At 30.2% G+C, this 22,938-nt stretch overlaps 1 protein-coding gene across 2 annotated transcripts; it reads left to right on the top strand.

Annotated features, from left to right (window-relative positions):
- Nucleotides 1-3,398: 3,398 nt before the first annotated feature.
- LOC111061302 (phosphate carrier protein, mitochondrial) lies at nucleotides 3,399-22,501 on the top strand. 2 transcript variants are annotated; one of them, XM_022348996.2, is made up of 7 exons: nucleotides 3,399-4,050; nucleotides 9,728-9,888; nucleotides 12,877-12,951; nucleotides 16,500-16,661; nucleotides 18,897-19,075; nucleotides 20,440-20,627; nucleotides 21,959-22,501. In XM_022348996.2, the coding sequence occupies exons 1-7, from the start codon at nucleotides 3,912-3,914 to the stop codon at nucleotides 22,123-22,125; spliced, it is 1,071 nt and encodes a 356-aa protein (XP_022204688.1). In that variant the 5' UTR covers nucleotides 3,399-3,911; the 3' UTR covers nucleotides 22,126-22,501. The 2 variants fall into 2 exon arrangements, with proteins under 2 accessions (XP_022204688.1, XP_039298385.1); XM_039442451.1 differs by lacking the exon at nucleotides 3,399-4,050 and adding an exon at nucleotides 6,108-6,348.
- Nucleotides 22,502-22,938: the final 437 nt, after the last annotated feature.

The raw sequence follows: 22,938 nt of genomic DNA, 5'->3' as shown, positions 1-22,938 counted from the left end.
TAATATATTCTATGCATTACAGTATATTTCATACATTGTGTATTTATTTCATTACTGGGTGACCTAGCTGTGTGGTATGAAGCGTCGCGAATTCAGTATGATATTGCGGCACCTGGTCGTGGGTTTGAATCCCGTCAAGAGTTTGGTTGATTACAATCACTTCCCATTCCATTACGCACGAACGAGCAGAAGCTATGAGGCCATCATGCAGCAAAATTGAATTGGATTCGTGCTATTTGATAGTATATAATGGAACTTTCTATAATCATTTTTTTATTCCAGGTGAGCCTAGATGTTTCCTAAATAGCCAGAAATACTTTTGTTATCGTATCGACTTCCAATATTATTTAATAATTTTAATTAATCTTTCAAGACATGACCATCTTGTCTTGTTCCTTGATCATTGCTTCAAAACCTTGACAAATTTTCATTCATCTCTTGACCATTGACTATCGAGTTGCTATAAAAATTTAACTTTGTAATAATGTTATTCTGGGATATTCCCTGGATTAATTGATAATAATTCCTGTTGCATATCGAAATTCTATAGAAATACAAATTATTTTATTGGCATAGGAAATAATATAGGAAATTGTTACAATTTATGGTTATGGTATATGTGAAAACGTCTTTAGCGGTTGAAAACTAACTTCACATTCTTATAAATCTTTAAATTGAATACATATTCAAACATTGAGACGGACAAGCGGGGAACTGGGCCGCCTATCTACGATCGCTGCTTTATGTCATATTTGAGTGTTTTTCCTTCCCAATTCCCAATTTTATGTTCTCTTTCTCCCCTTTCCTGTTGCCCAAATACTCAAATTTGGTATGGTGATGGCAGGATAGAGTTATTTGATGTGAGTGTTTTTGGTTTCTTGTGTTTGTCAGTCTCTGGTCCGGTTCCACAACAGTCGGTTAAATTTTAACCGTGATTAATTCCACGAGAACCAATCAGAGAAGCCATCTTTTCAAAAACGCCTTCTCTGATTGGTTCTCGTGAAATTAATCGGCTGTTAAATTAAAATTTAACCGGCTGTTGTGCAACCGGCTCTCTATGTTGAAAACAAGGTAAGATTCAAACTTAGTAGAAGAAATTACAGTCTACTATACACCAGAAAAAACAAATACAATATCTAGTTTGAAAAAATTACCAAAAGTATCAAAATTAGTTTTGCAATATACTTTGAATAATTATTGTATTTCAATTAATAGAATCAAAGCGATTTGCAGTGGCAAATTTTATCTTATCAATTTTTCACAAAAAAAAACGTTTTTAAATTTGTACTCCATATTGGATACATATATTAGTGGAAATTTATTAGAGTAATTGCGTTCGACCTGATAACCTCTTAATTTTAATCTTCCCAAGTATGAAATTGTGTTAATTAATATTAATTACAGACGACAGTGTTGCAATAGTTAATCACTAAATGATACTCCGTCCATTGTTAATGAGTGATATAATCGGCTATGCTCCTTATGCACTTATTATCAAGTAAGATAATGAAATTCTAATATCAATGTCCAAATAGCCTTTAATTGGAATGCTTGAAAGGAAAGATAACTCCAATCAAGTTCATTTTTCAGCTTTGGCAAGAATCTAGAATTTGCACAATAATAAGATGACTCACGTTATGACTCATCTTATTAACTAGATGGGAATCTAGATTAAGATGATCTTAATAATAAGATGGGAACTTTTACCAGGAACTCCTACCCAGGATGTTGGAAGTTCCAGTAAGGTTTCTATAGAAACTGCTATGTAGATAATTGCCCTCTTGGCGAAAAGTCACAATGTGTGCTACTGAATAATCCTTAAGTATATCATGTACAATAAAATTTTTATTCGGTCAGACCTTTTTTTCAGGGGCTGAAGGTACGATTTGTTAAATTTAAATTAAAAAGATTGGTGATCCGGTTAATGCTGGCGGTTCAAAGTGTCGCAACCGCAACTTAAATCCAGAAATAATCCCAAATATTCTCGAAATAAAATATTATTTCTCCAATAAAGTAGATTCATTAACTCACTATAATCAATTAACGTATTGAATTTGCATGATATTGCACCTTGATTTTCTTGTTAATTATGTAATTAATTTATCTGAAATATATAATCATGAAACAAATTCTAACAAAGTAAACACACTGAAGTTTTTTCAAATCAATCAGTACCCGATTCATACTGTAAAATTAGTTAACATCTTTCTGCTGTCGTTTTTATGTAGGTACCTAACCATATCAGTTCAAATTTTTATTGTATTAGTTTTTAGAAAATAAATAGTCATTTAAGCTGCTTTTATGAAAAAATAATAGTAGATTCGTGGTGTAGCCTAAAAGAATGACACCGATGTGAAAATAAGCTTATTGATTTTTTAATACTTGTATCCATATTTCATAAAGCGGATGCGAATTTCTTTTGCGTTTCTTTGATTGAAGGCGTTTATGTTTAAATTCAAACATTGTTTTTGTTTAAAAAGAAATAAAAATCTCAGTACCCTTTTTTAAATTATTTTATCACAACATGTTTCAACATTCATGCCATTTTCAAATGATATGAAGTAAATGATAAGATATCATATCACTTGAAAATGGCATGAATGTTGAAACATGTTGTGATAAAATAATTCAAAAAATGGTACCTAATGAGATTTTTATTTCTATTCATATTACAAAAGTAGCCCTAAACAGAAAAGACACAATTGTTTTTGTAATTTTATTAATTAATAATAATTGTTTCAGTATTTAAGCCACTGACAGACTCAGTTAATCACTGTACAATCGACCTCACTAATTGTGATGTGTCGAATACAGTCCGTGTTATTAAAACTACTGTGCTGTTCAGACTCGCAAATTGGGCTGTAATTTAACTGAATTTTTTTCAGTTTCCTCTCGATGCTTCATCGCGGATAAACTTTAATATCATACAAGCAAGTACCTGAAGGACGAGGTTCTACTGTATTAGAATTTAAACGACATATATTCAAAGTTAATATATTTATTCAAAATAGAGATGTTTATTATTTTATACGTACGCTATTGTTTTCATAAATACGCCTTCTATAGATAATCTCCAGCAAATTTATCATTATTCTTTCAGTTCCCAATAAAATAATTGTTCTATACTAAGCTCGATGTGTAATCTAATTGTTTCCAATAAAGATTAATGGAAGGCATAATTCATTCCACACAGGATCCATAATTCATTCCACACAGTAAAAAACGAGTACTGGGAAAGATACTTTATTATTGTTCATTATGTTTCTAATTTGTGTTTCATTACTGAAACACATAAATAATTCATTTTTTTCAATTCTCAATTATTCAGAGTTTGAAATCAATTTTTCAATGTTTCTAAAATCTCACTATATGGTTGAAATTAAAGTTGAACAGTTAACGCTCATGGCCGAAAATATGTGTTAATTTTCATTCATATGTTTTACATGTACCGTATCATTAAGATTTGTATTACTTTCTATATTGTATATCACTTTCTATTACTGCAACTATATTATGTTCGAGGTTTTATTGAGTGAAGAAGGAGTGTATAGGTTTTTTCTATCCTTATTACACTAAAGATGACATCATAGATTAAACAAATAGCCTAGTGACAGTTTATCCCTTCTAGTTAATAAATGTACGGGTAGTTATAGTAATTATATCTATATATAAAATGTACTGTTTATTAGTGATTTCGAAAGAGAAGTGAGAGAAAATTCAGTGGGAAGAAGGGATATTCTAGTTGTATAGCAGAGAAACTATTTTTGGCAATCCTGAATAAGTCATTTGTCGGTTAGAGATCATCCTCTTTCTCCTCAACCTGACTCAACACCACACCATTCACCTTTAAATAGTTCAACTTTTCAAATTTTCCGGCAAAACATCAATTAGTGTAGGATAATTTCATAAAAATGTTCAAATCTGTTGTAGAATGTTGCAAAAACAATCCGTTTGCCAGTCCTTTTCAAACGGCCAAGTGCGAAGGCCGCAAAGAGCCTATTTTTGGTAGAACCATTGGGGCAGCAGCTACTCCCACTATTGTACCTGGAGGTAAGTTGAATTTTATATTTCTTGTGAGAATTATCCATCAATAAGAAACTAAACCTACCAATAACAATAATATTTGAGATATTTCTCAATCTGCATTCTTCTAATACCTGCTCTTGATTGCAATTCGATCATCCATTCATCATATTTGTATTTTTTGTTAAAAACATAATTATTTGAAGAAGTTTATAAAAATGTCAGTTGAAAACCTAGCTTATAATTATAACATTATTTGTATTCGTGATATTGTCAGTAGCTGAATAATCCTCAATACTAATTATTCCCCTTTTCATTTCATTCAAGCTCCTTAGAATAATATCACACGTTCTTGTATCCTATATTCGTTGAACTGGTTGCAAGTCCTTACTGTTCCCGTTTTTGTGAAAGTCTTGAAAATAAAATTTCAATAAAAAAAACAGTTTTTATTTTGTAAACATTTGTGCTATCTCTTATAAATCACCTGTTCACGAGTTTAGTATTGATAGAATTCTTGTAGACTATTATATTTTTATATAATTTTATTTCACCGCACAGTAGAGGAATTATTGTCTGAATCGTTAGTCACTGCAAGTATAGGTATCAGAGAGAATAGTGTTATTCAGAATTAACCTTTCAAATTACATATTTTTCATTGATAAAAGGTTCATCAAGTCTTTCATCTTTTTGTCTCAAGATTTAATGAAATTTTCTATCAATAAATAATAAAATTCATCCACTTCTATTTTGAAGAATTTTTTGTCATGCGTTCATCTAACGTACTTCTACACACACAAAATAATATGTCATTGAACTATATGAATGTGAGTTTTGAGTTTGAAGAGCACTGAAGGAAGGTCATCCACTGTTGAACAATATCATCTTCTTCTTATGATTGATGAATTCACAATTCTTCTAAGTTTATTTGAAAGATTAGTTTTCTTATAAGATGTCTGCTTCGATCAGATGAAACACCATTAATACTCTTCCCGGAGTACTTGAATATTTTCTGCATTGTGGATTGACTTAAAGATATTGAATTTTCCGTTAAATAAATTAGTTCTCATTGTGGAATTTGAAGGCCACCGAAATTCGATCAATTAATATTTTAATCAAAAATCAATCATCAATCTTTACAATAATTCAAACTTTCTTCGATCATTTGTGTTTCTTTACACTACCTATGTACTCATTCCCTTTAACGTTGTCATATGTTCAGATCTACCAAAAAAATAAAATGAATGACCCTGCCACTTGCTTAAGTCTTTTGTAAAAGTTTGAAGCGTATGGTTTATCTTTCATGATCTAAGCATAGGAATTGAAGATAAACAATTAGTACCTACTGGTCTTTTCTAGGGAGCATAAAAGAGGTTGTATCTTCCTTTCAGCTATTCAACATATTTTTCTCGTTTATTTTGCTGAATATAGTTTGTATTAATGCAATTTTAAAACAATTTGAAATTTTGACGTGCACTTTTGAACAGTAGTGCGAAACTACTACTGAAACAAATGAAATATATTTATGCGATTTGCTATTCATAAAACTAATAATTTTTAATCTACTCTAATTAAAAAGGATTTCCAATAAAGTTTTGTCATATCAAGTTTGCTCAAAACGTATTTTTTTCATACAATTCGGTCAAAAAATTACTTTAGTTATTTCATTCATAAATTCATTAGCCTATATTGCATTATTATCCAATTCGCGTGCATTCATATCTATGTTTTCAATTCAATAATTTTGCAATAATAGTTGAAAAAGAAAAACTGTATATTCACAAAAGAATTGCTTCAGTTATTTCATTCATAAATTCATTGCATTGCATTATTATCCAATTCGCGTGCACTCATATCTACGGTTTCAAGTTGAAAATTTGCAATAATAGTCGAAAAAGCAAAACTGTATATCCACAAAGGTTAAGCTTTTTCAGCCTCAAAAAATAATCTTTTTCCAATTATTATCAATGTCTGCGTATGCAACAACTCTGCATATTGCTAGATTTTGAGTTTATTTTATGTGAAACACATGACAATCATGTAATGAAGGTTATTAAATTACTCCTCGGACACTTTGTGAGTACACATGATTGAAGATTATTTTTTATTAGAATTAATTTTCATTACTATTTCATTCATTCTAATTCCAAGATTTTTAATTCTCTAACATCTTCTAACATTTAAATTTTCAATCAGTATAGCACAGATCTTCAACTAGTGTCAATAACACGTGAAGTACAGTGTATTGCAAAACCTGAAACATATTCTAGACCAACTCAATTTTCATTACTTTCCTATTGCAGAATTAATTCCAATGTAAATTTGAAGGTATTGTGTTTGAAGATAATTTTGTTTAATGCATCAAATTGATTATTTTTATAGGTTAATTTTTCCTTGTTTTATTTCACATTTAATTCCCAATCCAATGTAATATCTGTTAATACAATTTGATAATGAACTTTATATTGAGAATTTGAAATTCAGAAACCTTTTTAGCCTACTCCCTAGAGTGCTACTTTGAATTTTAAGGTGATCCAGTCCCGAATGAATAGCTGATTGTTCTAGCAGTTCCTTTGTTTTGGGCCGAAAATATTCCATATTTGCAATTTTCAATAACAGGAGATATTATTATTAAGAACTTGTAAACATTTTAGAATTGTTCAACCAGTCAAATGATAATTTGAGATATTCTCAGCTTCCAAGTAAGACAGTGCGGAATGAATAATATAATTGCTTCAACTGATGTTTTGCTTCCACATTACTCAAATTGAAGGTGTGAAGTTTTTTCCGGGAATCATCTGGAATCAGTGGTCATTAAATATTATTTATTAGGAAGCATATTACATGCATTTCATCATTGAACTACTTGTATACGATCAAGTTATTACTAGATCAAGCTATTACTTATTTTGTCTGTGATTCGATACACCTGCTAACATGTAGATACTAAATATCGACTCAATAATCATTTATTCTTGTAATATTCCATGAATCAAAAAAACTCTCATGTATCATGAAATGAATTTTTGAGTTTTTTTTCAATCTCACATTGAATCAATCGATCCTATTTCGATTGCAGTAGTCTGGAGCTCCAAACAATATTCAGCTTTCAGATTCCCGAACTAGATCACTGTGCACATTCAGTAGAGACAGCTTGTGGATATTCTATTATTAGAGTCTCTCCACGCCTGTGAAACTCGAATAATTTTTCTGCCGTATGTTTTTTGCTCTTTGGAAAGTACTTGGATAGGCTATTAGCTCTTGAGCTCTTCATAAAACTCACAAATAATACTCTTAATTGATATTGATACATCCATTAAAACATTTGTAATAATTGGAATAAATAAATAAATGTTCATTTCCAAAAAAAAACTAAAACTACTACATCAATTACAGAGAATATTAGATAAATCACAATTACATTACGGTATAATGTGTCCCCTACATGCTTAGTGTTTTCTGTGGAAATTGACCTACTCCAATATTTAAACAAAATATTGTATTAATAATTCTTTTTTTTTTGCAATTCATATTTCATTTTGGATTATTGAATGATTTGAAATTAATTGTTCTGGAGGTTATAGCTCACCATCTTCTGTAGTTCAAACATACTAGAAGATTGATCGTGTTTTCGATCATCCCATGTGAATCTATTCTCTTATAATTTCCAAATATTAGCTAGATGAGAATCATTAACTTAGAATAAATAATAGCATTATTTGTTCTCAGTCACGGCTAACAATCAGTTCTAAATCTATCTATGCTATCAGTTTTAAATCTATGTTTGCTATTAATGTACTTTGATAATCCTACCCTATGATTTGCTGGTTATTTATCTACTGTGAGAGATGGTTTTCAAATTAATAACTAGCATTTACAATTATATTACCTCATTATAATTACTATATATGCCTAATACTATTTAATGATATAGACTACATTTTTGAAGCCTTAAAATGTTTCCAACTCCATTTCAAAACATTACCAAAATATACTTAGTTTGTAATTCAACCCCAAACTTCATCACATCACATCAATCAAAGATTTATAGGTATAGATAATTGAGGGTTTTTTCAACTCGTTCCACTATCAAAATTATTTGATGGATAGGGGGCAAATGAACAAATTTTTTCAACGCGACTTAAGAGAGAGAGCTAATTTTAGTACAGTCAAGGTTGTTAGTAACTTGTCAAGTGGAAGCTAGCCAAAAAACTAGCCAGGTTTGTATTCATTTAAGCTCACAGGTTCAAAAAGATTGTTTATTTCGATTACTTTCGAACCCAATGAATTACAATAATTATTTAATTGTGTAACTTTCAATGTCTGCACTTGACCTTGGGCTTGGTTATAATCTCATGTGATATGTTGAAAAAGTCAAGTTCGACCTTTTTGAAGATCAAGTTCTTCAGAATACAGAATACCATGTCTAATTATTATATATTGCTTGCTATAAAAACATTATATTAATTTTTCTCTTTATATTTAATTATTATATTACATTCCATGAGACTTTTTTAAAGCTTCATTATCAACTTCATAAATATACAAATATGTCTAGAAGTTTAAAAATGAAATATTGAAACTTGGGTGGATGATCATATTCCAAGATTTTGAGGACTAATAAATAGCCTATTGGCTATTATTAGACATATGATTCAAATTATAACTCTATTGTTTACTCATAGTCTATAGTTACCTATTATAGTGACGTTGATTTAGTAGATTTTGTTGGAAAATTACTCATACTCTACAGTTTCCTATTATAGTGACCTTAGGACGTGGATTTTGTTGGAAAATATGTTCTTTGAGCGATTTATGTAGCCTTTCATGTAAACTTCAGGTCGCTAACTTGGAAGATCAGGAGTAGAATAAATTTGGCTGAATTATTTTATCTAAATAATCCAATATATGAAATGAAGTGGCCAGATTAAAACACTCATTCACTCAGAATGCAATGATGATGATTATTCAGTTGCCATTACTAAAACCCTATATTGATACTAACTTTAAATAAATTATATGCAAAAATATTTATACACTTTTTCCTATGTTTTTCACACGACATGCAGTCAAATCGTGTGAAAAACATAGAAAAAGTGTGTCAATACATCGCAGCTCGGAATGGATCAAGAAACCATCACCTTTTAATATTTATTTATGAAAACAGAGAAGCAAATAGGTTTTCTCCCAATAATTTATTTCTGGCGAAATGCTATTATTTTTTTGACGCAATTCGATTAGAAAATGTGTCTACTGCTACAACTATTCTTATGAATAGAAACACTTGAGAAAAATCAAACTTTAATGATACACATATTCAAGATTTTTACGTATAATTTTGTTGATGTTTCATTCATACTTTGATGCTTTTTTTCTATATTTTGATATGATACACAATATTTCAGAAGGATGAAAGTAGAAAATGTTGAGGTTGACAACATCATTTGTGAATTAAGAGTATTCAAATGACTACTCGTACAAATATTTGTATGACTATATAATATGCTGACTGCCTTGTTTACATTTTTTGTATTGTTGACTGTAAAAAAATTTAATTAGAAAATATTCATCAAATTCATTAGAAAATATTCCAAGAATGAGTAAAATGTTGTCTTTTCTTGTGAGTAGGCCTACTATTATTGATTGTATAGAGATATACTCATTAATGAATACATTTTTAATAGGTTATTGAATCTTTATTTTGCAGACAGCTGTGCATTTGGATCTCAAAAATACTTTGCACTATGCGGTCTTGGAGGAATTCTGTCCTGTGGAATCACTCATACAATGGTGGTTCCATTGGATCTGGTGAAATGCAGAATTCAAGTCAACCCTGACAAATACAAATCTGTTGTGAATGGCTTCAAGGTACCATTAAAATAATTGAATTCTATTCAATAGTTATCTTATATAATTGCCATAAAGAGCTACTCTTGTACCAACTACAGTAACAATTTTATTATGCCTGAATTCATGTCTCAGTTTTAATGTAACAGAAAAGATATTAGTTGTGATTTTCACAGTATCGTAAGTGTAAATCGCTGGGAAATAAAAACAGGACACATTAAAAACAGCCAAATTCCAATTATTTGTTTTGATTTTTCAACATATATAGCCATTATTTAAAGGCTATTATGCTCTTACATCTAGAAGATAATTATTGAATTGTGATCTAATATCACAAATCGAATAGGAGAAAAGACCATAAATGCAAAGATAGATAGATATGTTGTGGTATGTTTTCTATTATGTTCTTAAAAGTAACCAAGCTTTAATTTGAACTTTCAATATCTTCCAAGTAGCCTCATCCAATCGTATGTTTAATTGATAAATTTAATAAAAATCAATGTTCCTGGATGTAGACATAAATAATAATATGACCATTGCTTCAAAAAAGTGAACTTCTCAAAGTCGTTTATACACCGTATAAGCTTATTGCTTCCTTTAATTGGCTATTATTTAGAAGATTTTTAATGAATCTATTTCTTTTGAATCGAAATTTCTATTTCTTCAAATCTAGCTGCACACAGGTATTCTCTGCAGGTAAATTGAATCTGCTTCAATAGATTGTTGTCATTGCATAATATATTACCATAATTATGTTCTAGGATTCAAAACTAGTTCTATAATTTAATTATGTAAAAGTTTGTATAAAAGGGATCATTGAATGCCTAGAAATAATCAACTTAATTTAATAGATTTTGTACATTGAATTGAAAAACAAACCAGCATTTCAACTCATCACGACTACTGTTTCAACTGACATTTCTTTTCCCTGTACATTACTAATTAGGTCATTAATACTTCTTTAAACTTGGTTTATTTATAAAAATGATTCAAGACTTAATTATTTGTGTAATGATGTCAAGTTCAAATAAACAACCTCATAAAACATTCATCTTTATCATTTTAAATAGCCTGAAAGGTCAAAGATAAAAAATAAATCTGCATTTCTTATCTTATTGGAATATGTTATTTTTATAAGCATACAATAATAAAGAATATCTAGAATGCACGCCAAACCGATATACTTAATAAACTTAATTTTCTCCTGTGTCACGTTTCTGGTTCACTGCTCTTGCATCACAATAATTGATGAAATTATTATTTTCACGTTCATTGTAATCATTTTTCCTATTTTTATAAGTGAATAGATTATATAAAAATGAAAAAATATTACTCTTTAATGTTTTCCGATTATCTCAATTCAATTGTCTTATAACGAAGTATGATTCATTGATTGTGCAACTAAATGACCTAAATGATAAACTGTGCTGTTTGTGATTGATTGATTAGCTGCCTTTATTAAAAATTTAGGAGGACGAAGTTAGGGTGCAGCCGGCGCTCTCTTACACTTGATCCTAAGAACGTATCACATTCTTCATAGCATAATTATGAATATTTCATGATGAGATATCATGAAAAGTTTTCTTAAATAGAAATGTCGATTAAATATATGAATATGCAGATCAAAGATAATTATCCAGATTATTATGAAGTTATATATAGGTTTATAAACAATTTAATATTATTCATCTAATGTATAAGAGTATTTATTTTTTTGAAATACTTATGAGAGCACAAGGATAATATCCCATAATAATTATTGCTCTCTTAACACATAATTCAACGCCATTCATCGAAAAATCAATCAAGGCATGGCAAATTGATAAGGTTTGAAGACTCTTAGGTCACCCGTTTTAATTAGAATTATCACATGAAGTATCAAGTCTGTGTTTTCCTAGATTAAGATCAGTTTTCCTCTCATTTGCGTGCAAGTAAAAATGTACAATGTAATAAAGTACAAAATGTACTATTATCTGAAAAATAAGCCAATATAAATGCAGTAAAATTTTAATTAAGTGAATTCAATAGCTGCGAACTGTGAAAATATTATCAATGTTATCTTGTAATCAATTCATTTCAACTATCAAAAATAACAATACCATAAATTCTCTTTTTGCTCAAAATCCGAACTCTAAACAAGACTAGAGAGATTAGAGTGTGTGGAATAAAACAGAGTAATAATTGCAGTTGGAGTAGCACTTATAAATTTAAAAAAAAAAAGTTATTTATTGAACATAATGATGCAGAATTTAATGTCGGCGTTACTCTTGTTGAAGATTGATAATTTTCAAAAGTCTTTTATTTATTGAAAAGAATATTATTAACACAGTTGTATTTGCTTAATTTATTGTGGTTAATGCCCAAATAAGCTTTTCACTTGTACATGGGTAATTGAATGAGATGTTGATGAGACAAACGTTCATGTCTACCGGCGGGATTCAAACCGCGACCAGGCAAAGCTAGGAGACTGAAGGGTAAAAAGCCTTACTCGACAGGGCTGACCTGGGCGATTTAATTTATTTCTATCACATATAATTTATTAATTTACTTCCTATATCACTAAATTTGATTATTTTAAAGAAAATGTTGCCCACTTAATTGGCATGTGCCCGGTTCTCGGCGAGTACAGGCAACGGTACTTTGGCAGGACGCTTCTCTCATGACCACCAATGAAAAATCTTCTGAATGGCGAGAATTATTGGCAGTGTGTTGATGCATTTTGCTCTGATGCATGGAGATATAGACACTATCTAATAGCTCAATTCAACCACTATAAGTAATATTTGTCCCTTGAACTCAATTGGCCTGTCTCTTGATGATCTAAAATTATCAAAGTACATACAGGTACATACCTGTATGGAACATTGTAAATAAAAATAAAAATTCTCAACTCACCCTGATAGTCATTGATCAAGGGTTGAATAATTTCATGGATTGAATTTATAATTTGTAATGTATGTTTCTTAATTAATAAATAAAAGCTATTCTATTCTAAAATTTAATTTCCAGGTCACTCTTGCTGAAGATGGAATGAAGGGCTTAGCAAAGGGATGGGCTCCTACATTTTTCGGCTACTCTCTGCAGGTATTATTAAATTAAATTATTCTTCTATTTCTGAATTATCGGATAAATCTCTTGATCTAGCCTACATTGAGACATGACTGTTAAATATGATAGTGATATTGATGACTGGGGATGGAACATTATAATACTATCACTTATAATGTACGTAACTCACCCTAGTGTGGTACTAATTTAATAATAAAGGACTACCGCGTCACATGGTTACTCTTTATGATTACCTTGTTTATAGGTTATTCAGTTTGTATTCAACTATATAATAAATGGACGTAAATTGAGCATACAATACTCATTATTTTAGAACATAACATTGGCGACGAGGATGGGATGAAATATTGAAACTAACGGCTTGTGATTCGATACTAGAATGAACTTTCGTCCATAGCAGTACGGAAAAAACTTTTGGGTCCCTAGTAAATACCTGTTGCTTCTTTGTCAATTTGGCTATATTTTTGTTCGCAATTAGTTAAAAGGTAAATTAGTTTAGGTTTTCAAAAAGGTGAAGAGTTATCTAAATATTTGAAAAACAATTGAAAAAGTTTCTATAGTACAAAAGAGTGCCTTTCAGATAAAAAATAACACGAGAAAATATTTACAAAATATTGAATCCTTCAAGGAAAAGGATGACATGGAAAATCTTTAAAGTACCATCTCAGACTCTTCCTGGTTTAAAACTCAGCAAACTCAAACTTACTATAAACTTTTTATCTATAAAATAGAATTATAGAACCATTTTTTTGAAATTAATAAAATAATAGATTAAAAATACAAATTATAAACACTAGTTTCAGTGATCCACACCATCTTCAGGTTTTAAAAAATAAATTTAAAATAAACGTTTTACTAATAGTTTTGCTATTTTAAATATCATCTTTAGGTAAATTATTTTAGCAGCTGCCCCTACTCTACATCTGATTTATTTGAGATTTTTCAGTTTCAAATTTTTTAGCATACTATATTTACTTATTATATGTAACACATTTACTCCACGTATAACATTATTCATAAATCAATATGACATAAATATGATCCATAGCATAATTATGAACAGACGCTATAAGCTGTACGTACATTTTGTACGATTTGCTCATAACTGATTTTGAAAGTATGGAATTGGAAGAAACTGAATCATGTTTATTCGAACACTTATGCTTACCTGATTCATACAATGGAATTTGGGTTCAAGTTGGATCTCCGTAGACAAAACATATTTTTCCTGTTTCTCACGTTATTTATAATAAATAATAATACATATTATTTCTCACAAATTACAATACAACTTCAAAGAAAACATTATACAATACTATACTGTAATGTTGAACAAAAGAGAACAATATACAATGAAGTTGAAACAAAAAATATCATGATATACCCGATGGAATCCTATGAGGATTTACCATCAAGAAATAATTGAAAACTATAAATATTTTAAAGGAGAAATGTAAAAGGTATGCACTAAAACTGAGCTGTTTTAAAACTTAACGTCATATAAATATTATATCTGAATTAGTACTGTTGAAATACGGATGTCAATGTAGGGAAAAAATATAATAAACTAGGGTAATACTTTTTCACTCTTGGAATATGGAGAACAGAAACTAGTAGTGCTTGGAAAAAAAATCATTGGTCGCATAGCATTAGTTCTTATTTTGATCATTACACTAGAGTCGCCAGCCCGGCCACCAATTCTGGTGTCTCACTGCATGGTGGTCTAATGTAATAAGAGCCAACATTTTCAAGAAGATGTGTGATTTCTAATACCAATACATCAAGATGTAAACACACCTATAAAAACTAATGGTTTTTCATTGGTTCTGTTTCTGAGAGCGTTTAGGATTCATTACCATCCGAAACTGCTGTCTCTCGTTTTTGTCCTAAGGTTTCAATAAAGTACGGTATTGTTATTTTCTCGATGATGTTATTTCATCGCTTGAACAACTATGGGTTATCAATTTAATGGTTCTTTGTCCAAAGCTATTTTCAATTAATTTCAATTAGAATAAAAAACAATAATTAGAAACATGTTGTGATAAAATAATTCAAAAGGGTACTGAGATTTGTATTTCTATTTATATTACAAGTAGCCCTAAAGAAAAAAGACAATTTCAATTAATTCACAGCGGTTCTTTGTTCCAGTCATCAACTTCTGTTTGTTTTTTGTAATTTTAATTCAATAATAATTATTATCCATTACACAGTGATTTAAAATTAATTTCCTTATTCCAAACAATTACATTTATTTTCAAAGATGGTACACTCAAACCAATTTCACATCAAATTACTCAAATAAGAATTAAGTATATGATGAGGTGAAGAGTATTATAAGTGTCATGTGCCCTTCTTTCGAGGCTCGGTCGACATCTACATAAAAGCAGGGTCCATACACCATTCTGGTTTATGAAAATGCACAAAATACGTTCACATAGACGAATTTCGTTCATGCTTCACTGTATTATCAGGGTACTCGGTTCTTCATATACGAATGTTATGTTGATTGACTTTCTTGCTTACATGAAATGTTATTAGCCTCATAAATGTGAACGTTTTTTTGTGCATTTTTACAAAGCATGGTGTATGGACCATACTTTTTGTAGATGATGTTCCAGATAAAAACAATATTAAAACTTTTAGTACCCTTTTATTAAAAACTTTAAAATATTATATATAATACTATAACGAATAGGTTCGACCATAGGTCATTTTCAAGTCGTTAAAATATTTTAAAGTTTTTAATAAAAGTGTAGGCTACTAATTTTTTTTATATTGTTTTTATTTTAATCAAGTAGCCCATACAAGCGAAGTGATTTTATGATGTTCCAGACTCAAAAGGAGGGCACATAGAATATTTATAATGCATCGTCTTAATGCTTCTGTGAGTAATTTGATGCGGAATTGAATTGGTTTGTGTGCACCGTTTCTTTTAATAAATATAATTGTTTGAAATTGGGATATTCGTTTTAAATCAACCTGTATAGTTCGAATTTACGAGGAAGTATCATAAACTCTGCAGTTGCTGTAGCTTATGAGTTTGACATACTACGAAGTTGTATACAATAAGATAAGCTAAGATATATTTATTGATAATTGTTACAAGGCTGTTGCCTATGGTAACATTTACAAAAATTGACAATAAAAAAATTTAATTAAACTTAAGAGATACATAATTATTTAACAGCTCTGCATCAGTATTAATCAATTACAAATATCAATGAAAATAATATACTATATATTAAGCCATCAACATTATACTAGATCAAATTATCAATACTGGAGGAAAGAAAAGTAATTGTTATTTGCATCCATGTGGAATGAACTTATCATGAAAGTATACCATGAAATATTAAACTTGATAATACAATACAGAGTATAATGGAGCTATTTATATCACATACTCGAGGAAAATATTACATTTTTCTTTCTCATTCTCATTATATATTTAGTAGTTGAATATATAATATATTTTCCAGAATAGATCAATTATATTTGTCAGTTTCATGTAACAATTTCAATTGCAATTCTTACTGTATGATTCTATTCCTGTCTTTCCGCAGGGTCTTTGCAAATTTGGCCTGTATGAAGTCTTCAAGGTATACTATTCCGATATGATTGGCGAAGAAAATTCCTATGTATACAGAACATGGCTATATCTTGCTGCCTCTGCTTCTGCTGAATTCTTCGCTGATATTGCTCTGAGTCCCATGGAGTCAGCCAAGGTATTACAGCGTCAGCATTTCAATAAATATATCAACTTTTAAAAATCAAGTCTATTCCACTCACTAAAATACAATTTGACAATGGAAGTCGAAGTTAAATATAAGTGATGGGACCACTGATACAAAATATAATTTGCTCGTCAGTATGATTTAAATTAGATTGTAATTACAGTATTGATAAGTAATGGTACATAATCTACTGAAGAGAAAAAATACATGCATCTCATCCACGAAGGCTTAAGCCTGTGTGTGGAGAGGAGTCTGTTCTTTATTTAGAAAATATATTTTTTAGTTTGAGAAGGATAAGAGTAATTCTTGAATGATAATGAACTTAATCATTATTGAAAATCACTTAGAGGATGATACACCTCGAGAGCATTGATGTAACCCAATGGAGAACCTGTCACTGGAAAAGTATAAGTTATAAACAATTTATTATTATACTTTAAGTGTTAACACATTATATAACCTTATTTAGCGAGCAAAAAAAAAATCAAATGTACAAAAAAAGAACAATAAAGGAGAAATAATTGGATAGATAAATACTGTAATATAATTAGGTAACTACAACTTTTTAATAACAATTTTGAATATATTAGTTTTGGCTCACTATATATTGAATGACTAAGGCAATATTGTAGTAATGGTATATTTCACACTAAGTGCAGATTGCGAGATCTCTAATTATTGGTAATCAGAATGACTGATCAGGATTAGACTGATCTATATTGAGATTCACATTATAAGATCAGTGGGAATGATAGGATAGCAGAATTCCCAGCAAGTTTCATATTTTCTTTTCACAGCCTTTTGTAGCAGATATGATTCAAGTCATCGCAGCTCATATAATATTTATTGTTGATTCTTGTTAATTATATTTCATTCGTCAAGAAAATCTATTTTTATGATGTAATAATACATTTAAATTGTTGAGATCAATTATTTTGATAGTTCATTCTATTTATAAATAATCTACAAACAATATTATTTGGCGACGGTGTAGAGGTAGAAAAGGAATGAATAAGAGCTATCTGCTTCGTCCTATATCATACAAGGATATCTAACCACTTTCAATCAGCTTCTTATTACGTAAATCTCGTCAATACAAGTTTATAAGAAAGGTGATCAGAATACTTCTCAGTTATTTATTCGAAGGCTTAAACCATCTGATCATGAACTGACATCACTGTAGCCAGTGAGCTTGAATTTTCTGTTTTCCCTCTCCCTTTCAGTTTTCACTTATTCTCCCTTGTCAACTTAATTTGTGGAAATCATTAATTACTGAATCACATCTATTTAGTTATTCACAGAGTAATTTTCTTATTCACTCATACTCATAATTAATAGATCAAATAAGAAATTTGCAACCATCATTAATGATTTAACAATCAGTTTTGAATATAATTATACATTACAGATCTAGGTGTCATGACATCATCAGCTATGTTATTGAACAAACACTATAACTATCACTCAACATTATAACATTAAATTGTAACAAGCTTCGTAGACGTTTCTATTTTTCGTAATTGTACTACTTGGATTTCCAATTATTGATATATAGGTATTCTATAAAAAGGAAAATTAGAGAACCCCTTCAATCTTTCAACACTTTTTATAGCTAAGAACCCAATTCTAATGAAAATTTACATTATCAGTAGGATAGGAATTACTGTTATACACATCAAACAACGATCAGCCATAACTTCCAACCAATGTTATTAAATAATGATAACATTCCAAGTCATTTTATGATGGTACTACCTTGAAATGGGCTCAACTATTATTATTCTCTATAATTACCATCATATTGGACCAAGTGTTCGAGTAAAAGACTTCGGCCTGGTTTTTAGGACACTTATTAAACCCATACACTTATAGATTCAATGGAGATTTAATGATCCATTGGATTTAATAATTGTCGTAGAAATCGGGCCTATGAAAAGAATAGAATGATTTTTTTGTTGATGTGGCAGAGTAATATGAGCACGAACTACAAATTACAACCATAATATAAAATTTTAATGAGGAAGGTTTGAAGGTTTAAGAAGAACAGGTTGCTATTGCTGGCTCAATAATGTAGACTCTTATAGTTTGTTGTTGTTGTTATTGGTGACAATTTATGAGTCATTTATACACTCGAATATTAAAAATATAATATGATCCATTTAGAAAAAACTGTTCAATTTCTGTTGTATGTGATTTCTTTACATTTTATTCTGAACTGAATCGCAGGTCAGAATTCAAACACAGCCAGGATTTGTAGGAACCCTGAGAGAGGCTTTGCCAGTAATTTACAAGGCTGAAGGAATGAATGGCTTCTATAAGAGTTTAGTGCCATTGTGGATGCGACAGATCCCATACACAATGATGAAGTTTGCCTGCTTTGAAAAGACAATTGAACTTCTGTACAGGTAATTAAATTTGAAATAAATGACATTACAGTTTACCTTACTGTATTAAAGTGAATATGACACGGTGGTAGATATTTTTCATTCATATTGGATTAAAATATTAACCTTGTGTTGAAATATCAATTCAATTTCGGCTTTACCACATTTTCAGATATCTCTGGGTAACTTGAGTTCACAAGATATTGATAATGGGAGGTCTAAAGTATAGCACCCAAAACTAGTTCCTTCATACATCTATTTAGTGTGTTATTTGTATCAAGTATCTTCATCCGAGACTGGTATGTTTATAGACAAATAAATAAATAAAAAAACTGAAACATCTTGTCAATGAAGATCTGGAATAGTGAAAGACATAAGTGGAACTGATTTAATAAGTAATTATTATTAAACGTAACTTATTTTTATTAGTAATTATTTATTAATCAGCATTTGAACAAATGCAATTTCTCATTCATTTCTATCTGATTTAATAAGATTTATTCCTGATGACATACATGATACATGAAAGGCAAGGGAGGAAGCAAGCTCAAATGAAGAATGCAGGCGAGCGAAGCGATTCTGCTGTTATCAATAAATAACAGGGGACGGAGCCCCCTGGCTGGACGGATAAGGCAAGCGAAGCAAGCCTGCCGGACTAGTTTATTATAAAATAAAACATAAATAGATTAATAAGTTATGTTTCTTATTAGATAAATGATGCACACATGAAAGGTGTATTTGATACTGACATCTGAATATTTCACCTGTTCCACCAATCCATCATAAAAAATGAAAACATTCAGGTTCAAATGAAAAATTATCTGTCAATTTATAAAATACACGAATGGATAAGATTTATTTTTTTAGACAGGTTTGGTATTGACACAACACTAGTTTACAAATAATTGAGAACATTGTCTTATCTTAATTTCTAATTTAAACTTTACCAGCTCCAAAATTTTGTTACATTTTTATGGTGTGATTGAAAATATATACTGTACTATTCTATTCTAACTAGGAAAAGACACAGTTTTGGCTTGATACTATTGTTTTTCTCCCAGTCATTGCAATGATTTGTGAGTTATTACATGGATAGAAGAAATATCAATTGCATTGTTATCAATAAATTGCACATTTATGTTTGTATTCAGAATTTTAGTAATGGATTAAAAACATAAAATGGTCTCGGTATTATTCTATTTTAATTATAAGTGGATGAACTCCGAATTTTAGTAATGGATTAAGAACATTTAATGTTCTGTATTATTCTATTATAAATGGATGAACTCTTGGTTTATGATGTGTTACTCCTCTCAATCATTGCAATTATTCGTGAACTATCATATTTCTCATTGGAATCATTAATGTATGAACTTATTGCACAGGTATGTAGTTCCAAAGCCAAGAGACCAATGCACGAAAGGTGAACAGTTGGTTGTGACATTTGCTGCCGGTTACATTGCTGGTGTATTCTGTGCCATTGTGTCTCATCCTGCCGACACTGTTGTTTCCAAATTGAACCAGGAGAAGGGAGCTTCAGCCGCTGATGTCGCTAGGAAACTTGGATTTATGGGTCAGTGCTTTCCACTACACTTACTACTTTTCTTGGCACCATGTTCAACAAATTAGATGCATTATTATTAATATTGAGGTCTTCTACCATAATGTATGAAACAAATACCACTTTCAAACCTATCTTATTATGGTAAAATGTATGAAACAAATAAGATAGGTTTTACAGTGATTGACAATATTAATTTATTACATTCACTCTTCGTTCTACTTTCAGTATGAGTGTATGATATCGTATTTTTTTCGAGCTCTAACTGACTCATGACTCATTCAAGTGACATACATAGTGCCGGTTGCACAACAGCTGGTTAAATTTTAACCGTGATTAATTCCACGAGAACCAATCAGAGAAGCTGTCTTTTCAAAAACGCCTTCTCTGATTGGTTCTGGTGAAATTAATCACACTTAAAATTTAACCGGCTGTTGTGCAACCAGGCCTTAGTGTTTTATTGATGCTTAAGGGTTTGACTTTCATTCGAGTTATTTGAAATTGTAATCACCTTTTTGAGCTCTGACCGATTTCCAACCCATTGAGTTGAGTCTGTGGGGATCAGATATGTATTATTATGAATCAATTGAATTAAGTAGTGAATCAAAATTTCCAGGAATTTTGAATCGAGAAAATTCCCAGTGAATTTAAGGGAGATATTCCCAAATTTTCGCGAGTTTTTTCTTTGAAAAATGATTATCTAAATAAAAAATAAGGTTTGTTTTATATAATTCCACACCTTATGCATAAATAGTTTATAGAATCGATTAAGTTATTTTTATATGCATAACTAAACTGTAACAAGTTCAAAGAATTTATCAATTTCAAGTCTATAGAATAATAATTTCATGATAGGTGTAAGGAGAAATATGAGCACTCATTCCCAATAATTTTATTGTATAGCTTAGAACAATCATTATGAAACTTTCATTTCTTATGAGTTATAACTCAACATGAAATAAAATTTTATATTAATTCAAATTATGATTCAATCATATTACACTGGTATTTTAAACTACCCTACACAGTACAATTTTGGTACACATTTCTAAATTTAATCAGACTTGAAATATCACTTTCATAATATTTTTTATGTCTGAGGAGAATCTCTGTACGACATGTTGCCTGCTTCAATTTTACCATCACATGATTTCTTGTTATAATTGAGAAAGCGGTTGCTGGCTGACAGCTTCGGAAATGCTGACAAAAAATCGACCAAATGTTCGGTACTTCTAATGTTCGGTATTTCTATAAACTGTGGAATTCCACCAATAATTTAATCACATCCACCTCTAATCGCAAGATGTGAATATTAATTATTGTCAATTTGCTGTGTTTGATAGGAATGTGGAAGGGACTTGTGCCCAGGATTGTGATGATTGGTACACTGACTGCCGCACAATGGTTCATCTACGACGCTGTCAAGGTTTGGCTTGCACTTCCCCGTCCCCCACCACCAGAAATGCCAGAATCGCTCAAGAAGAAACTGCAAGCTCAAGGGAAACTATAAGCATTCAACATTAGAAATAGTCTAGTCAATAACTTTAGAACTGTTCTCTGAATCCGAGGCGATTAAGTATTAATCCGATTTTCGCCGACATAAATCAAAAAATGTATAATTTTACCCGAGAATCTTCCCATTTGAGATGCAGTATAAATGAACTGCAAATAAATCTTTTCATGATTTTAACAACCAATATCATCCACTCCGACCCTCTTACAATCTAGTGATATATTGTAAGTTGTATTGGCTTTAAAATTATCACGATCGATATGCTAGTAATGTTCGCAAAAATATTGTACAATCGTTGAAAATTATACAATAAATTCTGTAAAAAGTATTGTAATTATTTATGATGTAATAAAAAATTTAATAATGTTCTAAATTCTGATTTTATAAAATATCTCCTGACGAATATCTTAGATGACAATAAACAAAAAATTTGAATTTTTAAATTATTATAAAACACAATTATCAGAGATGTTGTGATTTCCACACTCCTTGTTCAATTTTATTATTCAACAAGAACAACATCACCAAATGGGAAATTTGAATTTCCCGCTCTTTACAAGTTATTTTGGATAGCGATTTTAGTAAATTTCAACAATATAGCGATTACGCTATACCATTACCATTCAAATTGTGACAAGGCAGCAGAATGTTATTGTTAATAATGGACAAATATTCTATATGCTAGTGTCGGAAGTTTCTAAAAATACTGCAGCTATCTCTCCGACTCCCTATTCCAAAATCCTGTTCTGATATTCAAATAGCTTGTGACGCTATCTATACAAGACAGCTTGCTCTGTGCATATTGAAATT

The sequence above is a fragment of the Nilaparvata lugens genome, chromosome X (assembly GCF_014356525.2).
Source record: "Nilaparvata lugens isolate BPH chromosome X, ASM1435652v1, whole genome shotgun sequence".
Taxonomy (NCBI): Eukaryota; Metazoa; Arthropoda; class Insecta; order Hemiptera; family Delphacidae; genus Nilaparvata; species Nilaparvata lugens.
The sequence above is the reverse complement of the archived record's forward strand: the minus strand, read 5'-3'. Positions and strand labels throughout refer to the sequence as shown.